Source organism: Perissodus microlepis, chromosome 15, assembly GCF_051167445.1.
Source record: "Perissodus microlepis isolate ML-2025 ecotype Zambia chromosome 15, ASM5116744v1, whole genome shotgun sequence".
NCBI classification, from domain to species: domain Eukaryota; kingdom Metazoa; phylum Chordata; class Actinopteri; order Cichliformes; family Cichlidae; genus Perissodus; species Perissodus microlepis.
In genome coordinates, this window is record NC_140475.1 from 33752957 (window position 1) to 33769535 (window position 16579).

General features: G+C 38.6%; 1 protein-coding gene across 2 annotated transcripts in view; it reads right to left on the reverse strand.

The window, feature by feature from the left end:
• gipc3 (GIPC PDZ domain containing family, member 3) overlaps positions 1 to 13664 on the reverse strand; it is a 16727-nt gene extending 3063 nt beyond the window's left edge. Inside the window, exons 1-5 of one of the 2 annotated variants that reach the window (XM_084953727.1) lie at positions 13309 to 13664; positions 10268 to 10453; positions 9649 to 9829; positions 2341 to 2450; positions 1293 to 1371 (exon numbers count right to left, since the gene is read on the reverse strand). In XM_084953727.1, coding sequence (XP_084809853.1) covers positions 1293 to 1371; positions 2341 to 2450; positions 9649 to 9829; positions 10268 to 10453; positions 13309 to 13602 — 850 coding nt within the window. In that variant the 5' untranslated portion in view covers positions 13603 to 13664. Of the gene's footprint in view, positions 1 to 1292; positions 1375 to 2340; positions 2451 to 9648; positions 9830 to 10267; positions 10454 to 13308 lie in introns of both variants that reach the window. The other variant, XM_084953726.1, reaches the window with a different exon arrangement.
• Positions 13665 to 16579: the final 2915 nt, after the last annotated feature.

Here is a 16579-nt window from a genome sequence, read left to right on the forward strand (position 1 = left end):
GGGCTAGAGGCCAGTTAGCAACCATCCATTCATTAAGGAAAACTGTGTATTCCCTGACCGGTTATGAGTGGTTGCTAGGAGTTGCTAACAATCATTGTGAAATTAATTGTAAATTTCCCATTCACACAGACCTAGTGACCGGTCAGTGGCCCCTTGGTTGCTAAATAAAACTGTATAGTCCAGGTGGTTGCTGGCAGTCTCATGGTCCAGCATCAAAAACCTTACCTGTGGCTACTTTTGTTTCCAGCACATTTGCATGGAAGTTGCTGACTTGTCTGCTAACTAGTCAACAAGTAGTGATCAGAAGGATTCATACTGGAAACAGAGACTATCATATAACTGGGGGAGTGGATGCACGGACAGGGACAGGAGCAGGATTGACAAACTGGTGCGGAGGTCTAGCTCCGTGCTGGGATGTCCCCTGGAGTCTGTGGAGGTGGTTGGCGAGAGGAGGATGTTAGTAAAGCTGACATCCATCATGAACAACCCACATCACCCACTGCATGAGTATGTGAGTGGGCTGAGCAGCTCCTTTAGTCAGAGACTGAAACACCCTCGCTGCAGGAAGGAGCGCTTTCGCAGATCATTCATCCCAACAGCAGTTAGACTCTATAACTCCTCAATCATGATGTCATAAGTCACTGGACACTGTGAACATCCACGGTCACCGGTGTGTATGGACATGCAGGTATATATGTATGTATATGTATACATATGTATATTTAGTGTGTACATGTGTGTGTGTACATGTCTATACATAGGAATAGTAGTGGTACAATAGTTATGTCAAGCTATATAGTTTATGTCTTGCATATTTCCAACCATATCCATAATCACATACTGTGTATGCTACCATTGTATATAGTGTATTATCTTACTTTTTTTCATTGATTGTACTTATTTGTATTTTTGTATTTCCTTCTGATATCTGTACCTGAGCTGAGGTGATGCAAAAATTTCCCCGTCGTGGTATCAATAAGGTCTTATCTTATCTTATCTTATCTTATCTTATCTTATCTTATCTTATCTTATCTTATCAAAGTAAAAGTCACTCCCTTTGAAATGTGTTGGTTTCAGCAGTAAGACAAAAGTTGCATGGTTCCAATTTGCATCATATTTTCTCAAGTCTAATTACTAATAGGAGTGATCAGAACAGTGTGATGCAGAAGCCTCTTTGCATCAGATTCCACCCAATAATGCTGAACAGAAACCCCTTGCTAGCAGCTCTTTCCTATCAACTAGTGAAGATTACATTTATTTTAAGGACAAAAATGTTAATTGGCAAGTCTTACCCAGCTCCAAGTCTCTGATGCCCATGTAGCTCTCCAACAGGTCATCCACTTTTTTGGTGGCTCGTTCTTCAAATTCATTCTGCTGGCATAAAACATATATACAAAAGTGTGCAATACTATGATAAACATGGTGGCAGAGGATCTAAGACAGCATGTCACTGGATTGCTCCTTTGCCAGGGACTTTGTTTTTAATTTGCTGTTATAAAGCTATATGAGCATCTATGGATGATGAAGTCAGTGTTAAAAATCCATAGAGTAATTATCCTTATTATGAAATCATGTAAATATGTTTATATATTCTGTTTGATCTCATTCCAGATCAGTATAATGTAAAATATGCAGCATAAAGAAAATGATTTCCAAGATTTTTTTTCCAACCTAATAAAGAAGACTTAATTTAAGACACTTTGATTAAATCAAACAAGAAGCACTCTGCTCACTCAAATAATCTGATCACACTCAGTCTTGTTTATTTTGTGCTCTACAGATGAAAGACATGTACGTAAATGTAGACATGCACAACTAGTTCTCTCTTCTTTTTCTAGTCTCTTATAACTGCCACAGGGTTTATTTGATGAAAAACTGAAACTGTAAAGCCCACATATTTAAAATATTACTAAAAAGCACTAATATGGTGCTATAGCTCTGTGTCAAGTGTGTGAAAACCATGAGACATAATTAGAAAAAGGCAGTCAACAAAATGATCGGTGGTTCAACCATTAAACACTTGTGTGGGAGGAAATGATAAATTTGTCTACAAAGATCACTTCCTGTGAAAGAGTTTTGTTTGCTTGTTTGTGTGTGAGTGGAGTCAAACAGTTCAGTTACTTCCAGCTCAAGTCAGGTCTGTGATGCCCCATGTGAGCTTTGAGTGTGACTTAACACAGAGAAAAATCAGAGCGTGCTGGACACAAGACAAAAAAAGGAGTTTAAGTGTTGATAAGAGGATATTTAAAATGCTCTATATGAGCTCTGTGTGTGTGTAAACGCACACTGAGAACATCTGAAAATGTAATCAGTCATTGTCCGGCAGGACGTGAAACTCACCACTTCCTGAACTGTAGCAGAACCCTTGGACCTTAGTCGCAGGGTTTCCTTCCCATTCACCATCTTGCCCTCATTAGACTTTGGCGCTCTAGTCCTCATTCCAATCATGTCTAACCACACACGCAGAACAACAATCATTAATCAACGTCAAATGCTTATTTGGTTAGAAGTAGCATGATGTTAATTGTGTAACATTGATTTTTTTTTCTTCTTGCAAACTATGAATATATTCTTCAATTTTTTCCCAAGAGGCTGATGTGTTCCTTCCAACACATCACTGTCAACACAGTTTTTTGGAAAAGAAAGACAACTATGACAATGCTTAAAGATTTCCATTCCTTATTTGGAAGTGGTATCCCATCCAGTGAAAATCTAAAAAAAACTCAAGCCCACTGTGCTGGAGTCAGTCTTGTTTGTGTGATATCTTTAGCAGGTTTTTGTCTAATGTATTTCCAGTCTCACTGTTGGCTGTTGAGTTGATGAATGTGTTTGTGTTAAAAACGTTCACCCCAAATCATTTGCTAAGACCTGCATCATTAGATAATCTGTACACTGTACAGTAATTGAAAAGCAACATTGCCGGCATCTGTGAATTCAAATGGATTTGTATTTTTATTTGTCTCAGCATTGCTGTGCATATCTTTAACCCTCGGTGGGGCAATTTTGAGCCCCATTTTATTTTAAACAACAACACATTTTTGATGATTCTGTGTTCATCTTACCGAAATGCTGCCCTGAACCTATGAGAGATATTCTAAAATGTTCAGATCTGATTAATGATGGTTTTCAATCATTTCATGGAAATATAAATGAAACACTAACACACATACAAAGAAAATTACATTCAAATAACCCTTGTCTGTTGATTTTTACAGAATATAGTTTTTTGTTTTTTTTTAATAGCAAAGTGTTGATGAACTGGGGACTCCATGACTGACAGAAAATTGGAATTAAGTCAGTGTCAGTGTGTTTTTTTATACTTTTGTTAAAAAAAATTAAACATATTTAACCTTTACATATTGTTCAGGTCACATTTGACCCATTTTGACATTGGATTGCATTAAAAATGCAGAAAATATTTCTTTCATTTTTTTTAGCCTGAAATTTAATGACTTTTCCTAAAGTAAGAGATTTAAGATTAAAAAGATTAAAAGGTACCTGAGCTGAAACACAAAAGTGTTTCTGCAAATATTTCCAACTATGGAAAGTTGTTGGAGAAGTAGACAAATTCATGGACTTTAAATTTCCTGCCTTCCTGATTTCTTAGTCTTTTTTGTTTATTTCTCATACTTAGTTTTTCTCAGTCGCTTTGGTGCTTTTCTCACATCACTATTAACATTTGCACAGCAGTTAGTGTATTTCTCAAAACAATTAGTGCAAGCTGCAAAACCTAGTGGATAACCTGCAAAAGCAGGTCACTTGCTCAAAATCAATAATCCATTCCTCAAAAGCAAGTATTCATGTCAGTGTCATCAAAATGAGAAGTCTTGAACCATCTTGATGAACAAGATAATCAAATGGCTTTGTCATGTTTTCATTATGACAGTGTACAGTATTCTCTCATTGTCTTCCAATGCAAAAAAAGGTCAGAACTCGGTGACACTACCTGAAAATGCTCAAGACAGCATTATACACTTTTTGCACAGCCATGTACAATCAAATCTACAGTAGAGTTAGACATTCCTGTAGTTATGGAAGTGAGTACAAGACACTGAATACGTATGTTTCACATTTTTACTGTGTAGGATGTTTGTAATTCTACAACATTGTGCAAAAGAAAAATACTCTACAGTCGCGTATTTAGAATAAACATGAGAAACACCCTTTTGGTAGAGCTGTGCACAAATGTGAACAATATAACAGTATATATTGTAAATGAACATACGTAAATCATTCTGGCACATTCAGACGTTCCTGTCTGTCTGGCCACATATTCTCATCTACATCACAACAGATACTGCATCCATGGCTGCTAGCAGGGCCATTTGTGAATGCTGGTCACAAACCTTCCACCTCCAGGCAGACAAAAACTCCTCTATCGGATTAAGGAATGGGGAGTAGGGAGGGAGATATTCAACAGGCATTCTGTCATGTGCTGCAAACCGCTGTCTGACCAGATGTGAGTAGTGAAAAGGGACATTATCCCACACAACAACATACTTGTTGAGTTGACCTCCACCCCTCTCATTCTCAGGGACTATGGCATGAGAGAAATTGTTCAATTTCAGGGACAGGAAAAAATAATGGAAAAAAGGTATAACATTTGCTTGACAGCATTTGAAAACTAATTCACCAATTTTGTATGTAATGACTCAAGCAATGAAATAAAGACTATTAGTTTTATTGGGAACGACTATTTAGCATCCAAAAGTATAGTTCATTTTGACTGACATGACATAAGCAAATGATGATGTGGTCGATGGCAGAGAACTGTATGAAAGCAACTGATACGTGTCCAAGACCATTTGCAATTTGTTCAGAGGAAGGAGAAATTGCTACTATGATGTGCACAAATGACTAAATGTTGTGGAGGTTGCACTAATGGTTTTGAGATTTTGATGTTTTCATTTTTCATTTTTCATTTTGATCTGAGAAAAGCACCAAAGCGACTGAGAAAAACTGTAAATGTTTCAGATTGCAATCAAAATTACAAAATTGAGTTTTTAAATTATTGTTTTATTTATTAGAAGGTAATAGGGGAAAATACCTATCCAAACTTACCTGTCCCTATGTGAAAAACAGATCACTTGAGGGTCACTACTAACACACTAAACCCCTAAATGAACATTTGCATGTAGAAAAATTTGCAGACTGATGTTAGAATTTAGGTCACTGGTACAAGCATGGCTGTAGCGCTCTGGTATTTCAGAGAGATGCTCAATGCGTAAATACTTCCCAGAGAAATCATTTGAGCCCAGGTCTCCTGAGGTCTGCATTAAAATGCATATCTGGTTATTTCAATAATTTCTAAGAGAAAATAACCGTTCAGGGGTAAAGTCAGAGATCAGCATCAGCTATGTCATGCTAACAGTATAAACAACTGATACTCCAGAAGCAACTACTGTATGTAGCATCTTTGTCCTGCTGCGAGTCAAACATGATTGATAAATATGACACATCTTGATTGGAGCTGAACTTTATGTGACTTTTTGTCCTTGTAATACAGCAGCTCCAGCCACAGACTCTACAAATACTGAGTAAACCTTCATGATGCACACAAAAACAAAAAACAACTTTAGCTTTAAACTCTATGTGTGTGAGTATGAGAACCAACATGTGTTACAATTTTAGGATTCGAGTGTACTTTATCATCTTACTTTTAATCGAATCCATCAAAATGCCATTTGGCAGCATGTTTTCATTTTTAAATCAAGTCATTTAGTTGCCAACACACCTAGAAAGACTTGCGATTGACAGATTTACCCAGTGAGATGAGGGGATTTGTTTCTGCTCTTATCACTGTGATGCAGAGGGTCACACCACACTGTGACAGTTCACACACACATACAAAAGAGGTGGAGACTGAAAGCACAATGTGATATACTGGAACGTTGCCGGGTTTATTAAAGGAGCTTGATATGGGGATGCCACTCAGCTTGGGTTCTAAATTGTCATTTCCTCATGGACCATGAGAGATAGCTGCAAAACAGTAACAACATAACACGACAGCTTCAAAAGCAAACTAATCCACGTTGTAATCCATTCCAATCATAATTATGCATGTTTACTCTATGCTAGTATTTTGATGTGTATGCCATTCTCAAAATGACTGGAATATCTGTTAACAGAGATGTGACAACATGTTACGAGATACTGATCTGTTGCAGGAAGTAAGCCAGTTAACCATGGATTTGGTTTCCTGTCTGATAAGCGTGCAGTGGACAATGAGGCTCCAAACCACTCAGATTCACTTAGGAAAGGAGAGTAAGGTGTTTCCTCTATATATTGTAACGAGGATGCAATAAATCAACAACTCACCGAACTGTTGACAGGTAAACTATTTTTCATAAAGCGATACCTCATGCTGTTAAGGACCTTTGCTGTTTGAAAGGCACAGAGATTTGATGTGTGTAGCACAGAGGCACCACAGTGCCGCTGATGTCAGCTTAAACAAGCTTGTCAGACTGTAACATGACATAAAAGCAAATACAGCACAAGGTGGCTTGTCAAATCACTATTAGCTGATGAACCTGCTAACCACTTCTTTTTATTTCCTGGCAGACATTTGAGTGAAATGTAAATAAAAGTACCTTTTGAGCTCTATAAAACAGTGAAAGCGCAACATGTACATTTGGATCAAACATTTACTTTACTTAATTTCTTTGGCAGTGACTCTGCAAGAGTGTGAAAAATGAGCTGCTATGTCTTTTCTCTCTCCCGCCCTTCACTCTTTATCGCTGTGTTAGCATGGTTTATGTCTTCTTTTCTCCCTTCCCATCTCCAAGCCCAGACCATCCAGGCAGATGGCAGTCTGCCGTGCCATCAGTCTGCTATCAGTTTCTCCTTATTAGAAGAAATTTGCTCCTTTTTTCCATTTTTTCTCGAACGTTTTGCTGTTACTTTGCAACAGATCCCACAGAACAATTCTCACACAACAATTCAGTCCACATAATGTTGACAAGCTGACTATATATTTTTGAGACAGGGGGGTTAGGAATGTAACTCAGAAGGCTGTTCTCATGAGCGCACTGCCATCCATCCATCTATCCATTTTCTTCTTCTTATCCAAGGCCGGGTCATGGGGGCAGCAGTCTAAGCAGAGAAGCCCAGCCCTCCCTATCCCTGGCCACCTCCTCCAGCTTGTGCGGGGAACACCAAGGTTTTCTCAGGCCAGCCAAGTAATGTAATCTGTCCAGCATGTCCTGGGTGTGCCGCTGGGACCTCCTCCCGTTGGGACATGCCCAGAACGCCTCACCTAGGAGGCGCCCAGGAGGCATCCTTATCAGATGCTATAACCACCTCAACTGGCTCCTTTCTGGACAGGGGTGCAACTAAGGGGAAACCAGGGGGCACTGGCCACCCCCCAAAATTTGCTGGCCCCCTAGTGGCACCCCTAGTAAGATAGTCCTATGTTGGCAATAATTTTAATAAACATGAGCACGACACAAAGGAAGACACCCCATTATCCGCTGAAACATTAACTGTTTTGGGGTTATATTTTTAGTGGTCACCATATTGCTACCCCTATGAAAAAATTCTGGAAGCACCCCTGACTCTCAACCCCTCCCAAATGCCCAAACTCCCCACCAAATCTCTAAGGGACAGGACACCCAGTTCATTTCCACCACTTGTATCCGCGATCTTGTTCTTTCAGTTACTACCCAAACTCATGACCTTGGGTGAGGGTACAGACATAGATTGACCGGTAAATCAAGAGCTTCGCTTTTATGCTCAGTTTTCTTTTCACCAACAGACTGGCACAGCATCCATCACTGCAGCTGCAGCTGCAGCACCAGTTTGTCTGTTGTTTGTCTATCTTGTCTACCTCCTCCTCCCCTCTCCCCTCACTTGTGAACAAGACCCTGAGATACTTTGTCCACCACTTGGAGCAGCAACTTGTCCCTGACCTGGGACAGAGCTGAAGCCCTTTTAGGTTTAGGATTAGGTAGGGATGGAGCCCGGTGTTGGGTCTGTGCTTCCACAGGCCCTGCTGGTTTAGAGACTTATTCCCATTAATGAAGCAAGACGAACAGCAATCGATCGATTTTACTTGCTAGCAAGGGAGGCTGGTCAGAACCAGGCTCTTGGAGCTGAGCGCTCCTCACCTGTTTCCTAGCCAACTTCAAATAAACAGCCTTCCTTGCACCCTTTTTATTGAATACATTTACAGTTTACACAGGCACCACCCATTGTAACACCCCCTGTGGTGTGTCGGGCCCTTGTATGTGTGTGTATGCATTTGCTAGAATGTGTGTGTGTGTGTGTGTGTGTGTGTGTGTGTGTGTGTGTGTGTAGGTGCCCGTGAGTGTGAGTGTGTGTGTTTGTGTTTGGGGGTGCATTTGTGTGACCTCCTGCTCACCAAAGGGTCATAAAGGCAGGAAGTTAACTAAACAAGAAAACAGAACCTTCACCTAGAATGTGCCTATAATAAAACACTAGAGCCTCCCCCACCATTCAACAGGCTGGGGAGGGGGTCAGAAACAAAGGAATGTCTTTGATTATACAGTTTGAACCAAGACTTACAAATTTAAGTAACACAATGACAACATTTAACAATTTCAACCTAACACCCGGTTTTGGTGAAATATACTCTAGACCTTTAACAGATTAAGGATTCAATTAATTCAGTGTTATGCATATAGCACCAAGGCACAACAGTAGTCACCTCAAGGTGCTTTATTTTGTAAGGTAGAGACCCTACTACAATAACTGCAGATAGTGTTGTGCTGCTTAAAGTGAGAATTAGACCGTAAGGACAGAAAAATAAATGTCTGCCTCCATGTAAGTGATGCACATGTTCCTGTCTAAATGGTGTTTCCAGTATTCCTTTTAGAGATTTGTGATTAATTGTTCCCCAGGGTTAACAACAACAACAACTGCAAAAATCATTCACAGCCTTTTTTATTAGATATGTGCGTGTGCATTAAATTTTACTCAGTAAGTGAGACGACAGTTGTTTTACAAAGAGAAATAAAAACTGAGAAGGCAAAACATTATTAGTTTATATTTGTCTGAAGTATTATAGACTCAGTCTATAAACACAAAGTGAATTCATTTACATTTGTCTGCATTCTTTTTCTGCATTTTTAATTTATACTTCACACATGGTCATTGCAGCTGACTACTGTAACACTGGTCAATTAACTGTGGCTGGAAAGTTTAACGGGAGTTCAAGGCCCACTGGCAGACCGCCAGTGAAATATCCCTTTCTGTTCTGAGTTATGAAAAACATCTGAGGGGTACTAACCCCATCAACAGCTGAGGACAATGTCAGGCAGGATGGCAATAAGCTATTAGTGTCCACTTTCTGTGGGCTGTCATACCAGGGGAAGTTGGTGTGCTTACAATATTAAATAGCCATGCCATGCTATAAATCACAGTTCTTTCCCATTGTTTTAGCACCAGGAACCCTGCTGGTTTTTACTGAATCACATAACTAGACATAAACTTTAATGTAGGTCAGTGAGTGAATGCAAAGGCCAGGAAGTAATAGTACTGACACTTTTAGTATGAATGTTTTTAAAACTACTGAATTTTAATAGTTTTTGTGTGCAGACCCAGTGTCATCTAAGGCTCTAAGCGAGTTCAAGTCAAAACACCCATATTAAAGTCTAAATTTAAAACAAATATCCACCATGTTCTACTTACCAAAGGCTTTCTTGGGTCCCACAAGTCGAAGAGTGAAGGGTACGCCTCTCGGTTGCTCTTTTAGCATCTTTGCAACCTCGTAGTGCCGACACCCTACAATGCTCTGGTCATTGATGGCCTCGATGTGATCTCCAACACATACTGTCTTCAGCTGGTCGATGGTGCTGCCTTCCTTTATCCTCTGAAAGACAAAGATTTGACTAAATACAGTATATGACTATGATGTGAGTTATCAGCTTTTTTTGGGGGGGGGGGGGAGAGAGAGCACATTGCATTGACATATTACAACTACTGTAATCATTACAGATTTTACAGTGATATATTTTTATTATTGCAATATGACCAAAAAAAGGGAAATTGGATTTTAATTTGTTTGACTTTTATTCTGGTTAGATTGTTAAAGTTTCTCAGAAAAGTTGATTTATCTAACTTTAATGACATCCTAAAAATGTCCTTGGTTTTATCTTTTCGAACACCTCTGTGGCCTCTTACTGTAAGGTAGCAATGACCAGCTGAAGAGTGGAGTTTCTGCTCTCTGCTTTGTCTTATTAATCATCACAAAAAAATCAAAATGTTGCAGCAATTGGTAAAAAAAAGCAAAAAAAAACTTCTCATCCACCTTGATGAAAGCATAGCCGGCCCCGTTGTCTGTGATCGTGAGACCCAGTGCATCTTCTGTCTTTGTCACCTCCACCTCTTTGGTCTCCCCTCTTACATGGGCAAAGATGAAGTCCTCCAGTCCAATCTGTCCCCCCAGTAGTTTCTGCATGTCCACTTTATGAGAGTTGAGAGTGCAGAACAGGATCTGAGGAGAAGGAATATATATATATATATATATATATATATATATATTAGGTAAAGTAAAGTGAAAAAGTGAGTCAAGCAAGGCCTGTAGCCAGTATAAAGACTCACAAAAATTAATAAGCTATGGGACTGATCTTTGTTAGATTAAGCATGTGTTAATAGTATTATTTCTATTATTTCTAATACTGGACTGATTTAAGCACATTTGTTGGTATTAAAATCTAATTGCCACTGAACGCATGACCATAAAACTGTAACCCTGCAGCCTCTCTTGTTCTTTCATTAACTTCCTCTTGTTTTATTACAAAAGCAAATGGACCACATCGAAATTTCTCAAGCTGTGCTGTACATACATTAGACAGGAGAGGGCAGTAGAGCCAAATAATAAGCTTAGCTGAATTTGTGGTCATGTTGTTTTCAGCTATGAGTGCGATATCGGCAGCACATCCAGCGGTGAACGATTAAGAAACTTCATTTAGAAGTTTCAACTTCATACAAAACTATTAAGCCACAACATACATGCAGGTTGAGTAGTAATACACGTTTTTTTCCTTCTGCTTTACAAGATCACACAATCATACTTGTTGCTGATTCACACTACAGATCCAAATCCTTTTCTAAAAAAAAGCTCTCAAGATCGCCTTTTTAACGTCACCCATGCATTGAAGCAATTGTGTTTTAAACGAGTATGTTTAACACTGTGTGACCGAACCTTTGAATGTAGAATATCTTGTCCATGATTATTTGAGAACTTGAGCTTTCGCAAACTGTGCGAGCAGATGTCAAAGTTCAGTTTTCTTTCATAAACAGACATTCGAGATAACTTGAGTTGACTTTTTTCTTGGAGCGGTTCCCATTCATAATAACTGCCTTGGCAAACGTAGCGGCCTTACTGTCGTCCAAAGTCTTCTCTGATACCTGGCTTTACAATAACTCTATGCTATTGCTATTGATTCCATCTGAGGTCAAGGACACTTCTCACTGTCTGCATGCAATTGGATTTTAGGCAGTATACAGTGCATGTTGTTAAAGTAAATAAACTAGTAACATTTAATCATAAAGTCTCTCTGTATAGCAGGGAGAGTGTTTGTTCTTTTGCAGTCTACCCTGACCAAACATATTTCACATAAAAAAAGACGTATTTGTTGATGTATTTGTTGCAAGGTAATTCATGAATCTGTATTATTTCCTCACTTAGTAAGCAGCTTTTTGTTGTTGTTTGTATGTTTATTTGTTGCTGAATTCTTGGATGTGACATGACATGGCTGACAACTTCAGATGGGGAAGTGTTTGCAATATATTCTACAGCTACAGGTTACTTTTTACAGCTTGATCTTCTGAGTTGCAGGGCTGTGTTTGTAATATCAGACTACATGTAAATGTATTTCATTATACATTATTAGTATTGTAAATCAATGTAAATAGAACAAAAAGATAAAGTAAAAAAAATACTAAGGGAATGATTTTAACACTTATCTAAAGTAATCGCATATTTTGTGTTAGTGAGGATCAGTTGATTGTTTCCTTCTAAAACAGATACTGCATGTCAAAGGTTACTTTAACAAGGTTGAACATTGCGTGCCGCATGTTTTTTCATGTGATTGCATGTGTCACAGTCATGGTTGGCGGGTGCCCAACAAGAACGTCAAGGTCATTTACTATGAAATGTAACTTGGTCTCTGTGGCTTAATCTTACGTTTATATCTATCAGTTATGCTGAAAGCCTTCATGGTTGGCCTTTATAGCTGATAACTAGCTGATAGGGCCAGAGTTGAAGAGTGATGTTCTAATGCCAAGTGTGTTCAATCAGCTAATGAAGCAAAAATAGCAGCAAATGCTGCATTCAAGTCTTTTCAGTTTATATATGTGTACTGGTGCAAATCATTTGTGTATATCTTTATTAATTATGTTGTTTTTTTGTTTTGTTTTACTGTTTCCTCCTACTCTTTCTTTGTTGCGTCTATTAACACCTGCTCTGGCTGAATTTAATCTAAATGGCCATCTTAAAATAATTTGCCTTTTACCATGTTTAGCACTCAGGGCCGTCCATCCAGGCCTTCTAAAGGTTCACAGTCAAGGTCTCAACTCAAGGATTACAGGCTTTATGAGCAGATTCTTCTGTAACCTAATTGCAAGCAACAATTTGGTAATCTACAAAGCTACAAGTGAGCTATTTAGTTGTCTATTAATTATTGTGAGGGAAAAGAAAATATATATACTGTAAGTTATATTAGCTACTCAAATTGTGATACTTTACATGACTGTGCTCTAATACGTTTTTAAGTCTAAAGGAGCTTTAACAAGTATCTAATGTGTCAAATATTTCTTTTAGAATTTACTGAGAATGACTACTTTTCCAGTTAGAAAAAATAGGTATTCAGTTCTATTCATAAAAACAGGCGCAGTGTTATATTCCTATGAGTGACTAAGCACACAATATCTTTTTGTCTACCCTACTTTGTGGGTTAATCACCTTTCAAAATAAAATTATTTCCTCCTGTTGTTGTTGTTTTGTTTTTTTTAGGACTCTATAACTGTAGCTTGTCATGTTAGATGTTTGTTAACTGATAAGAAGTCCTTATATGGTTATTTCTTTCCGCTATTGGTCCTGGTCAAGGTGCAAACCAATACACATGCTGGCTGACAGTAAGTAGTAAATGATCGTTGCGCTTCATGGAAAAAAAAAGAAGAAGCAGAGAATGGAAACCTAACACCTGTTCACAACTAGCCTGATAGTCCTGAATTTCTACTGGTTAAAAAAAAAAACAACCAAATGGTTGTTTTTAAAAATGTGTTTCCACAACTGAACATGTCACTTTATTATTTTATTGCATCCATAGCCAAGTGTAGTTGTACCTCTGAGGGGGAGATGTTGAACACTTCTGCGATCTTGGCATACAGCTCCTTGACATTAGTGAATCCATGAATACGGCCTGTGGGACTCCCATGAGCCAGCTGGGTGTGGAAGATGAGCTTAGGTCTGGGGTATTCTGGTGGCCCTGCTGGTGGCGGTGAAGGGGGAGGGAGCGGAGGCGCTGTGGGCTCCGGACACCCCTGACTCTGGCTCTGGTTCTGGGCCTTCTGCTCCTCCATGGCCTCGGCCCCTGCTGCCTTGGAGTCCTGCGGGCTCATAGCCTCTCCGGTCTGCATCAGCCCCAACTTAAGCTGGGTCCTCCCCTAGGAGCCCTGGTGGTGCACTGCTCAGAAAGAGAGAAAAACACTGTCCTCCCCGACCGTTTAGCTGACCAACCATCCAACCAACCAGCTACTCAAAGCTTTGCAGCAAAGAAAACATAAATTAGTGATGAGAGCAGCTTGGTAACAGAAGCTGAAAAAAGCCAGCCAGACTCTACCAGGTAGAAACCCAATACCTTTTGAGTTGAGGCTTGTATTTGTTACACCGGAGCCTTGGGGAGCTCACGCATATCGAACACACACAAAACATATCAAGTAAAGGGTTTTTTGTTCATATATGTGATATGGTTATGATTCTAATCCTTATATCAGTCCAGAGAAGTCACACAAGCACATCCTAGAATATGTAAACCTCCCTCTTAAGTGTGAAGATTTCCTGCATACCTGCAATTCTGTATAACTACCAAAGTGGGCCACTGGGAGTTGGCCACAGACAATATCCCAGTGTTACCAGTAAGATGATATCATTGTAAGATGCCCCCGTTCGCTGGCCTTATTGAATGAAAGAGGTTGTTGCTGGGGTAAATCCTTGGTGATGCAGTGACCTTTCTGACCCCACAGACAACTTACACCAACACAAGATTACACTTAAAGCCAAAAGATAGATGTTTAACTCCTTAACTCAATCTAAATTAGTGTCCTAGAAAGTGTTGACACATGACTAAAAAACACTAAAATAAAGAGTATTACAGTATATCTTATTATCAAACTCCAAGCACTGGTCATATATTGTTCACGGCAATGTAAATGGACAAATAATACCCATGAGAGATGGAAGTGTAGTATTAGTGATTAATGCAGTTAATAATAAAAAAGGAAGTTTTCATCAAGTGCTTGAAAAGCTCAGCTAGTAACAGTAAACACTGGATGAAAACTTACCCTTCACACATGGGGTAGACTGAAACAAAAGCCAGGGCGAGCTTGGAAAGGGCATTTTTATTTTTATTTTCATTCGAATCTGAGAAAAACAGGCAGGGCAATATGTAAAAGATGTTCTGCTAATTATTTATGAGGAATGGCAGGTGACGTCCAAACAACAAACAGCCTTATCTGAAATGACTCAATATAGTTCCATGACATTGTGCCCATGTGATCAGCTGCCTCTCACAGTTTTACTTGTCTCACTTTATCCCGTGTGATGCACTACTGATGCAAATCAGGGATTTTTTTAAATTTTTTTTTTTTTTGCCTTCTCTGGACACAATAAACTCTGTCTTTCAGATATGGAAATTCCAAATGGGCAACTCAGTATGTCCCTGCCAATGTGACTTCCTCCAAACAGTGGTTCTTTCCAATGTTCTTTCTTCTGTCTGCATAAATGTTTGCATACTAAAATAATGTTTGAGATGTTTATAATACTTAACAAGTTTATTATAGCTAAATTCAAACTAAAAATTAAAACTAGATGTGGGGGAAAAGTTTTTTTAGTTAAACACATTTAAAAATAGACTTATGAATAAAATTTCAACAGAAACTATTTTGTGAACTTGGAAAACTAACTAAAAAATGTAAAGGAAACATCCGTAGTTTCAGTGTTTGTTAGAAGATTTTACAAGAACTTTATTGAAACTCTGGATGTCCACAAGACTGTGAGTCATTTCTAAATACAGATATATTTATCCATCTGCTACTATTACAACATTTACAGCTATTACTGTTCCTGCATTACTGCTAGTAATATTCATAATTAAAATTATAGTCATAGTAATTTATCTACGTTTATAAAGGTCATACTAAGAATGAGTAATGCTATATAAATGAGGAAGCACTTGCTGATACTTTGCTATCAATGCTTAAAAGTGACAAAACTCTTTTCATATAGCTCATTCCTTTTGTTCCTTTCAAGATGTTGCGAACCTTTCCGGTGTTCTCAAGTATTTAGTCCAGAATTTGGTAATAGAAATCTTTCTAGCAACACATTAATTTAGCAACAGATAGTAGATAGTCCTCTAAGTAAAGGACAGCTCACTTTCTTCTCATGCTCAGACTTGCATGATAATCTGGATCTTTATCTTAACACCCAGCCTAACGTATACACATTGTTACATGTAAAACTGAGACTTCAGTAACTTCATGCAGTCAAAAATCGTGCAAATAAGATTCTATATTGCAGAAGTAAAAACGAAACTAAAGGACAGCCGGTAAATGAATGCTAACGGAAGTATTTTTAAAATGTTTGCAGTGGCGCACATTAAATGTTCCCATTCAGCCCGTCAGCTTTTAAGAGATGACGTTTCTTTTTTATTATTCAGTCATGTTAAAATCCTTTACAAATATTGAAAGGATAAAGGGCAAGTATGTGACTCAAACTGTTAGTGATAGCAAAAGGGGTGGTTTTACAAGACTAAAAGCCTTTACTGTGGTGGAAAAAAAACATTTCTTTTATTCTGTTTTTCTCTTTTTCAGTATGTGCATTTTTTTATTTTTTTGTTATGCAGTTTTCATTTTTCAGGAAATTCCCCTGCTATGTCAAAGGTTACATTTCCAATCCTTGCTACTTACTTTTAAATTCCCGTTATATTCTCTCTAATAATGATACCTGATGTTTTGCTTGTGGTTATTCCAAAGACCTGCTGTAAACACTGCCTTTCAGTAAGAATTTAAGGTCAGGAAGAAAGATATTGTGCATATTTCCAGGCTAACAAATACCCTGGGACCCTGGGATTTTATTATTTTTTGAATCTTTGGGTGGTTTCCTATTTGGTCAATTGTAATCCATCTTATTTTACTCAGTAGCCAGCAGAGAAACGCCAGTTACTGCCTACATTGCATGTACACCCCCCAAAACATGGTTTCCCCCCCTCTATCTGTGTTGTTTCCTGGGATAGGGGATGGAAGGGGATACCGGGGGTTGGCTGGTGTAGGCCAGATTTTGTGAGGGTGGTGTGTTTGCTGTGTCATGCGGCAGTACACTGCGTCTTCTGTTCACAGT